At 44.3% G+C, this 9,777-nt stretch overlaps 1 protein-coding gene across 1 annotated transcript in view; it reads right to left on the bottom strand.

The window, feature by feature from the left end:
* Nucleotides 1-6,962: 6,962 nt before the first annotated feature.
* The window catches only part of GRIK4 (glutamate ionotropic receptor kainate type subunit 4), a 128,402-nt gene continuing 125,587 nt past the window's right edge, over nucleotides 6,963-9,777 (bottom strand). The window contains exons 18-19 of the mRNA XM_044439488.1: nucleotides 8,653-8,771; nucleotides 6,963-7,328 (exon numbers count right to left, since the gene is read on the bottom strand). Coding sequence (XP_044295423.1) covers nucleotides 6,963-7,328; nucleotides 8,653-8,771 — 485 coding nt within the window. The remainder of the gene's footprint in view (nucleotides 7,329-8,652; nucleotides 8,772-9,777) is intronic.

Here is a 9,777-nt window from a genome sequence, read left to right as displayed (position 1 = left end):
ACCTAGGAGATCCACACTGTTTTTCTCTCTTATCTGACAGCAACTCCAACAGTTATGTTTGCTTTTTTAAAATTGTATTTGACTTGGTTTAGAATCCAGTCCTAATTGCATAGTTTCAAATCTTTAACTTTTTGTAAGCCATCCTGAGGCATTTTTTTATTTTTTCCAAAGGATGGGATAGAAATGTTTCAAATAAAGAAATTAATAAACAAATCCTTAATAACACAATGAAAAACTATTCAGGTAATTGCGACGACAACCAACTGAGCCCAGAGAGAACCTGCCTTTTATTTGCTATCAGGATCCTAGAAGTGAGTTGGTAGAAAAAGCAAATGAATCTACTGTCACAGGTAACCGAACAAGAGGGATGAAAAGTGCCTGTATGTTCTTTCACTGTGTGAAAAGGCCATTGTGCTCTTCTTTACAGAAGAAAGGGTTAAGTATTCATTCTTACTAAATAAGCTGACCTAAATAGGAGGATCAGTCCCACCTCCCTCGCTATCAGTGTAGGCTTTATCTCTTCACCTAGGCTTTGGAACTGCAAAATGATTCTGGGATGATTTAACAAAACCAGAATTCTCAGTAATTGCATCTGTGGAGTTTTGGGACAGCTTGTGACCCACATCAACACATTAATGCATGTAGAAGTCGAGTTCCAGGCTGGACCCTAAGGGGGAAATAATATCCCTTCAGAGCTGAGTGAAAATTAACTGGCCTGAAAATCAAAACTCATAAAACATTCATTGCAAAAATGGCTCCCAGTATCTTAGTTATCATATGGGACTCTCACCTAACCTGCATAAGAGCCAAGGTTGGTAAAATCCCGGGATGAATATTCTAATATCGAACATAGGAGACACTTAGCTGGAGAGGAATTTAAAATCCTCACTCCACATACCTCTTGGGGACTCCTAATGGACAGCAGGTGTGATGAAACAATCAAAAAGGATAAAGCAATTATATTAGAATTGATCTAATCTTCTGGTCCCACTGGGATCCAGAGAGAGGTCTTTCTAGAATTACTACATTTTATGAATAGGTATTCTGGGAAAGTGCATTTCAAATGACAAAACCATGAACTTCATTTGCATATGTGTGGGGTTGTTCAAAGGAAATAGGCCACCCAAAAATTGCTTCTACTAGGCTAACAATGTACCTGGCAAACAAAGATCAGCGAGGAAGAGAGAGGGAGAGGGAGAGGAGAGAGAGAACGAGGGAGAGGGAGAGAGAGAGAGAATGAGAGGGAGGGAGGATCCTGTTCTCACCCAAAGCAACTTTTATTTCTACTAGATTCTTAGAAGTTGTATTTTATTGTAAAACCCAGTTGGAAGACAAGGCACACACCCAAAAGGAACACACAAACACACACACACACACGTATGTTTGTGCACTGAATGGGATGCACCATGAATAATAGGAAAGGAAACAATTTGATTTAGCAGGAGAAGAAATTATAGTCCTGACTGGTAAACTGATTCTCCTTTGTGAATTGTTTTCATCACAACTTTAATTACTACCAAGAGCTGCTCCTCCAGCCCGCCTGTGTTTATAAATCATTGGAAACAAAAACTTCTTTAGGGACAGTTCCTGAGACACCTTCCTTCTAAAGTTGCCAACTCTTTTCAGGCTCTGGTCCTGTGCCTTTAACAGTGGCTAGACATGTAGAAATGTAGCCCAATTATTATCTTTTTCCTGGCAGGGAGACAAAAAGATGGGAGAAGCTTTATCGGCTTAATGTGTTTATGTGTTATATTGCTGTTAAAGGCTCAAGGGGACAGAAGATGATAATCCTGCAAGCTAGTTACTGTCTGTCCGAACTGACCAGGGCAGGGTGGGGATCAGCTCAGATCTCTTGTTTCTCTCCATTGGAAGAGGTTTCCTGAGTGATCCATCACAGACACCCATGACACATGGAGCTGGTTCGCATGACACAGCAGAGGTAACCATCCATGATGGGTTGGTTGTATCGAGGAAACCCAACATAGTTTCTTTTTCACAGACAAGCCATCCTGAGAACACTGGTTTTAGGGTTGATTGTAGCTTTCAAATTTGGCAGGGTCACTTTTTCATGGGTTGATCATCCCAGAGTGCAGGACATGGAATAATGCATTCAAGTTACAAGAAAATGGATTCTGGTTAGATATCAGGAAGAACTTCCTGACTGTTAGAGCAGTTCAGCAATGCAACCCATGTCCCAGGGAGATGGTGGGCTCTCCCACATGGATGGACCTGATGGCCCTCCGTCCCCTTCCAGCTCTACTCTTCTATGATGCCATTATTACATGATAGGAATGGCAACAGATCCTGGGATGAAGAAGAGCACCAATAAAGCCCCCGATGCTTGTTTTTCATGATCTTGCCAGTAACTTCCATCTCACAGATGCTGAAAACACTTTGGAAAGACCATCACATGCTGCTCTTTTCCAGCACCTCAAAAATGATTTGTTCTCAATGTTATATTTTAATAAATATGTTAATCTTACTTTGCATTATTGTTAGCTGCCTTGAATGCCCTTTTTATGGAAAAGCAGGATAAAAATGAATATATCGATTTCCCTGCAATGATGTGCATCAATCCTTAAGTGTAACCAGATGCATGTTCTCCCTCCTCTTGAACCAAGGGGACTGTAGGACAAGTCCTCTTGGTGGAGCAGCAGAACAGCCTATCCATTGCAGAATCCTCTTTCTCAGAACGAACATCCCGTTGACCCAAGCAAAGCACAAGACAGACGTGAGGGTGACAGCTCTCTTCCGCTGCTCTTCCTCAGCAGCCGGGTATTCCAAGGCATGCTGACTCTCAGTTCTGAGGCTCCCTTGCACCATCACGACTTGGTCCACATGTCACAGGCCACTGTGGAATAATTCACCTGCAGGGGCTGCCATGGATCGCAACCACGGACCCCTGGCTTGCCACGGCTCTTCTGGCTGTATGAACCCATGTCTGGTTTGAGGGTTGTTCGAGGGCTGTCTGACCCTCAAGTGTCCCCTGCTGCCTGAGTGTTCATGACACAACAAGGCAGGGCAAGCCAGCACCATGCAAAAATGGTGTCGGTGCACTGTGACAGCTCCTGTGGGTTAATTAACCCACAGTGAGCCACCATGATGTGCAAACAGGCTCAGTGACTGCTAGCCATGGATAGTTTCATCCTCCAAAATGGCTGCATGGGCTCTTTAATGAATGGCTTCTACCTAATGCTAGAAACTGGCATGATTTGCACCTCTTCCATCAGTCCCACCCATCTCTTTCTGAATTCACGAGAGGACAATATTGGATGGCCGTGGATGCCTCTATTCTCCGTCTGAAGAGCATCACATGAGAAGCAAAGAAGATGAAGAGCAGGAGAAGGTCAGTTGCCAAGAAGAATGTGCACAGGTGCTGCAGCTGTCAAAAACTAATAGAGAATTTTTAAGCAACAAAGTAAACTCTGAGACTATAATCCCCATCAATAAATTAATTTATACTGGCCATGTTCATAGGCTTCCGTGGCATGTCTGAGGGCTTTAGAGCTAGAAAAGAAATGATATGATTCATTGTCTGGCTTTTTATTCACCTCTGTGTCTGTGAAAGTTGCTTAGATTCAGTTATTCATGAGATTCCTCCCCCCATCCACCCCCCTCCTCCACATACTGTGGGTAATCTGTAAGTAAATATTAAAAGATCTGTCCTCTTTCAGGGATATTTTTCACTGTGCAAACTTGTCAGCCTTTAAACAAAGCATCGTCTCAGACAGAAGTCTTTCCCCCATGCGCCTGCTGTCAGAAAGATGGATATGAGAGTGGTCAGTCCGTGGAAGGACTGAGCGATAGTGGATTTCACAAACTTCTGAGCTAGTAGGACCACGTCTTATTTCAGACTACACTTTCCATTCAGTTCTGCTCCATGACCACACACTTGTTCTCTTGTGGTGGCCCAACAAAGTTGAGGTGGCCCGACATGTGGATTGTGATCAAAGGACCACCTGCATTCATTGCCCAGTTCAGATAGCACAATAACCCACACGCATAAGCTGAATGTGTGTTGTTTTTGAGCCAAGATAAAAAACAAGGGTGAATAATCTGCAGTTCACAACCCAACAATAAATCATAGAAACATTGAAACAGAGCGAGTCAGAAGGGGTCTACTGGGCCATCTAGTCTGATCCCAGCTCCAGACGGCTGCACTCATGATGCCCACCATGTGCATGTCCAGCCTATCCTTAAGCACTCTCACTGATGAGGCTTCAACCACCTCCCATGGAAGCCCATTCCATGCCCTCGGGGTCCTAACGGTCAGGAAGTACTTCCTGGCATCATATGTTCTTTTCATGGGTTCTTCATGGTTAGCAACTCATGTTCAGACAACACAATAACCCAAATTTGGATCATCACCCATGGTTCAGTGACAACCCATGCTCAACTCATACTCAGCCTTTAAGTGTGGGCTATCAGATTGTCTGAACTCAGTCAATGAGATACAAAGACACCAATAAGTGGTTTTAATATCACCCAGTTAGAACAACGGGTGGAAGCCACTTGAGGAACAGTTATGAGAGAGGGCTTTGATGCCCTGTCTTGTTTGTTGGTTTCCAAACAAGGCACCTAGTTAGCAATCGGCTGTTGGATCCTTGATCTTATGTTCTTAAGTGGAAACATCAGCAGGTTCAGCTTCTTGCAAGATGGAGAAGAGCTTCCCTTGTGTTCATTTCATAATGCGAACATAACATGAATGAAGGCTGTGTCCATGTTGGCATCAGCTGTGCTCTGCTTGCAACTACAGTTCTTAGCATATAACAAGCCCAATACAAGAACGTGTGGGATGCTGCATCAGTGGGAGTGCCACAGGACCGGGAAGGTTCAGGTTCAAATCACTCTTCAGAGCTGAAGCTGATCCTGGCACTATTGCTCCGTCTCAGCTTGACTTACCTCAAAGGGCTTGTTGTGAGCAAACTGTGGGGGTGGAGTGGGCAGGGGAAGCAAAGGAACTGCCTTGCACTCCTTAGGGACAAGGCAGAATATGAACAGCATAAATAATTTCTCATTATTCCCATCTGAACAGGGAAGGGCAAAGGCTTTCTGTTATTAAAACATAAACAAAGAACATCAATCCAGACCTCTCTCTCTCTCTTCATTCTGTGTTTGATGCCAACTTCCGAGGGTTAGGGGAGAGCGTTCTCTATTGGTAGGCTAATCATAACAGTTTATCTTCTCACTTTTCTGCTTTGTTCACAGCATTTGTTGCTGTCGGGGACCTGAAGTTTCCTTACCATATTAAGAGCTGAGAACAGGAAACGAAGGGTCTCTCTTTCACACTTGCACATTAGAGATGATTTCATTTCATTTCCCCCTCTCTCTTTGGCTGTAGTTGATACAACCCTCCTCCCAGAGTTGAGAACTAGTATTAAATCTCTCAATGAGTTAAAAGGATTGTGAATATCTTCCACCATCACTTCTTAGGATAAGTTGATAACAATGACCATAAGCAGAGTCCCAGCACAGTTTGATGCAATGAAACTCACTCAAATCCAGGGGCCAAGGATGCTGGGTGTTAAATTGTGACCACTACCAAGACAACACTGCTTGAATCAGGTGGAAAACTATGTGGATAGAAAGAGTGTAATAAACCGCATAAGCCACAGGCAATTACAGACCCTTCTCCTGCTGTGAGCTAGGATCCCAGAAACCTCTGAATATCAAGGGTATAGAGGGAGAAACCCTACATTTATAGAAGGACATCTTTTATTTCAGTACATTCAAAAACACCTCCCTCCAAAAATAAAAATAAAGGACAGGATAGTCATTGACCTCTGTTTGTCACCACCTCTGAATGTCTCCCTCTTATTTTTACAGTCAGAAATTGCATAGAATTGTCAATCAAGAAACAAAACCCTCCAATGGGCAACCCATATTGGCACAAAGTTGTAGCTGGGGATTTCCTGGCCCATTCGAGTTGGACCGTCACGGAACCCAGGGCCACCCCTTTCTGATGGCCTTCCCTCAAGGACGTCTTGTGGCAAGGAAACTCTCTGGCACGAGATGCCGGCTGGGCCAGAAGAGACTCTGTTGGATCTGGACGTTACTGGTTGAAAGGACAGCAGTCCTCACGGGTTCGTGAAATGAATTGTGAGGACGCCTCCGGACAGGGATGGTGCAATTCTATCACCCTCTGCTGGTGGGCAAGGGCAGGCGGCTACCCCCAGCTCTGCCCCAAGAACCTTCTCCTATTCATTAGCTTTCTCAAAACCCATAGAAAGAAAGACTAAAGCAAGGAAGGCAGAAAGATGTGCAAGGAAGAAGAGAAGAAGTAAAGAAAAGGAACAGACCCCAAGCCCTGAAATGCTAGCTGTTCTGAGTTCAGTGTATTTTTTGGATTTTGTAACTCTTGGAATGGAACTTTCCTTGGTGGCTACATGGAAGTGATCCCTTCCTCCCTGGCCACCGTTAGCAACTTCCTGCCCTGCCCATGAAACCAGGAAGGAAAGGCATATGAGTTTAGTACCTGAACTCAGGTGTGCTGGAGTACAGCTGAAGCACCTGAAATGAACTGGAAGGCATGTACCTCTCCCACCCACCTTCCAAAGGAAAACAAAACTTCCTCAAAGGAAGAAGTCCATGTGGCAGCGTGACCCCTTTCTGCCTGGTTATTTGAGGATATTTGTGGCACTGGTTGACATCTCCTCTGGGTGACTTTTCCTGACCCCTGGCCTCCAGTTTCTCAGAGGCTGGTTGCTAGGAGGGTCCTCCTAGCCTAGCTGGAGGGGCTTCCTCCTGGTGCTTCAGGAAGTAGGTAGGTTAGATAATCTCTCATATAAGACAGGTAACAAAAGGATCCCATTGGGCTCAGCCCCCAGCCTAAAGCTTCGATTTGCTCTTGAGAAGCTGGGGAGCTGCTTTATTAATTTAAAAATAGTTCCACACTGTGCACAAGTCTCATGTTCTGTAAAATGGAACATTAGCGCCTTCTTTTTTGCCACCTTCCAGCTGCTTTACTCGGGCTCGCTGCTGTTTGTCACCTTCTCCCATTCCAAGCTCTCATCACTTTGCATGGGAGAGTCTGGTCCTGGCCGGACCCGGAGGCCTTGGAACCTCCGGCATTCAGGACACACACGGATGTGCGTGCAGCCCCTGGCGACCAGGGCGGCCTCCTGTGCGAGTCTCTGGGCCAGCTGGTCGGGGTCTCCCGCACCACAGAGCTTGCCATTGCTGAGGGTGGTCGTGGTACGGGCTCGTCGTTCTTCTGGTATAACGGGGCGAGTCCGCATGATCCCCCCTCGCCTCCGGCGGGGGTGGAAACTGTCCTTGCAGAGGATGATGCTACGCAACTCTGTCACCATCTCCTGGCAGATGGACACCTGTCAAGTAAACAGGAGGTCAGTTTCCCAAAGGCACGACCTCAGCATCCCTGGAGCCTGCTTCTGTCACTCTGGTTCCACCACTCTCTCCCAACTGCTTGATATCCCTTTGTCTAAAACCTGTCTGTCGATGATATCACTTTTTTACTGGGTTTTGGAAAAGCACTTTCTCCACCTGTGGATCCTGAAATCCCTACAATGTTGTCAGAATTGGTGCCAATCATCTGCCGGTCTTCTTGGATCCCTCATGGGGCCTCCAACATGAGTACCAAGCACTTTAGGCCTTATCTTATCGCTTCAAGCTGGGGTGGGCAACATCTGTTCTGCCTTGCGGATGTTGTTCATCCAAGCCATGGAGCCTGTTAGGAGTTCTCCTGGTGTGTGTGGGGTGGAGGGTTGGTATCCTGGTTCCTGATTGGAGATGACAATGGGGGATGTGGATTGGTAGGGACTTGCCCATGGAGTAGTTTTGCCAGGTTGTTGGGGAAGCTGCTCTGCAGACAAAGACACCCAGCTCCTACTTCTTGTTGCTGCTTTGAAGCTGTTCACGGTCCCAACTGACAACACCTCCAGCATAATTTATGTTGGAAAAATACCCCCTTTGGTTCAGTTGCATCACATAGCCAATTATATTTGGCTGTGCGATGGCATATCTCAGCACAGAAAAGCAGGTGTCCGAGTGAGGGCAGCAGTCCTTAAGCAGATCATGCCCTCACTCTGAATTAGCTTCATTTGCAAAGAGGGATTAATTCCAGTTCCTATAAACCAAGGTTTTGATAGGAACCCTGACTGTGTGTCTGTAGTGATATATCTCCCCATTTCACCATTCCTCTGCACATAATAATTGTGAAAAAGGGCCCATGAAGTAGATTGAAAAAGGACTGGGTGTGTTTTCAGGGTGAGCAAATTTCATAAAGTACATCCTTGCTTCACTTCAGCCCTAGTGAACAAGGAAAATATCTGGAGTTAACTTTACCTTCAAAAACATTATATAAAATATATTGTTACTTTTAGTAGAATTCCTCAAAAGTTGTTGTCTGTTAGGATGACATGGAGTCTACATGGCAGTATTTATCCAACTACTTAAATTCCAGGGTTTTTTTAAAGTCCAGTGCCATTGTCCATTATGCCAAATATAGAACGATACAGACATGAATACGAAATCCTACCACAGCTCATTTTCTTGGCCTTTGATATACCACTAATTTAAATAATCAGTCTTAGCTAGGATTCCGTATGGTGTGGAACCTTTCAGATTGTTCAAACTGTATCCAGCAGGTACAATCAAATATTAGCAGCAAATATGCCATCAGCAAAGACTTACCTCAGAATGTTCCGAGTGTCGGAGGCTCCATAAGAACTCCAGCATCGCCATGAAAATTGCTACGATTAAACCACATATCAGAACCACGAAGATCCCACCTATATTCTCCATTCCCAGGCCTGCCAAAAACACCAACGGAAAGAGCTGCAGCAGCAGGCTAACTGCAAAGGACCACTTGATGCTGCGTTAAATTAACGGGATTACCGAACCCTTTGCTGATAAACTTGGAGCGAATCTAAAGCCCATCTCTCCAAAACAGGGTGTTTTTTTCATTTTACTGTATAAAAACCATATAAGCAGTATATCACACCGTTAGTGCAAATACAAGATCACCCTGTAATACAACACAAAATGTGGAGAACTTGTAATTCTTCCCCTTCCTTAATTAGGACATGATGCTGCAAGGTGTTGAATTTTTTCCTGTTTTAATGTGCATAAGATTGCATCCTTAATGACTGAGGGGCTAGCTACATTTATTTGCATACAGGCAAAGTTTGAAAGGAAAACCTTGACCTTCATAATCCTACACATCACATCAAAGCATTGAAATGTTGCTACATGCAGTTGGTTGCCCGGCGACAGCAAACTGCTAAAGGATGCATTTTCAGGACTGATGAGTGAATGTTAAAATAATTGTTTCTTGAAATCATCTAACAAAGAGTTTTCCACTGCAGATTATACTTAAAGGACTTGTAGATGGAACAGGAAAGAGGCTTAAGGGTAGTTAGAGAGATTGTTCGGTACAAATCTCTTCCCCAGGTCAAGCATTTAGAAACTTAGTGAAGAGTAGAATGGATGCATCAGCTTAGAAATTTAAGATAAGATGATAAATGAGACCATAGCACCACGCAAGAAAAATACCAGAAACATAAAATACATTTGATGTGTGTTGATAGCACTCAATTGTGGTTAGTATTTGAAATTGCACACAAATGACCTGAGATTTCTGCTTACATAACAAAGAAAAAAAGTTGGAGGAGGACTTTTTATTTTAAGCAGATAAGAACGTGGAAAGTGGGGAGGAAAATGAAAGCAGAGGAAAAATCAGCTTGACAACTTAGACCAGTAGAAGCACCAAAAACAGGTCTTTGGCTTTCTTCAGTTTTTCCTAGTGCCTGCCTGATC

The sequence above is a fragment of the Varanus komodoensis genome, unplaced genomic scaffold (genome assembly GCF_004798865.1).
Source record: "Varanus komodoensis strain SLA01 unplaced genomic scaffold, ASM479886v1 scaffold35, whole genome shotgun sequence".
NCBI classification, from domain to species: domain Eukaryota; kingdom Metazoa; phylum Chordata; class Lepidosauria; order Squamata; family Varanidae; genus Varanus; species Varanus komodoensis.
The sequence above is the reverse complement of the archived record's forward strand: the minus strand, read 5'-3'. Positions and strand labels throughout refer to the sequence as shown.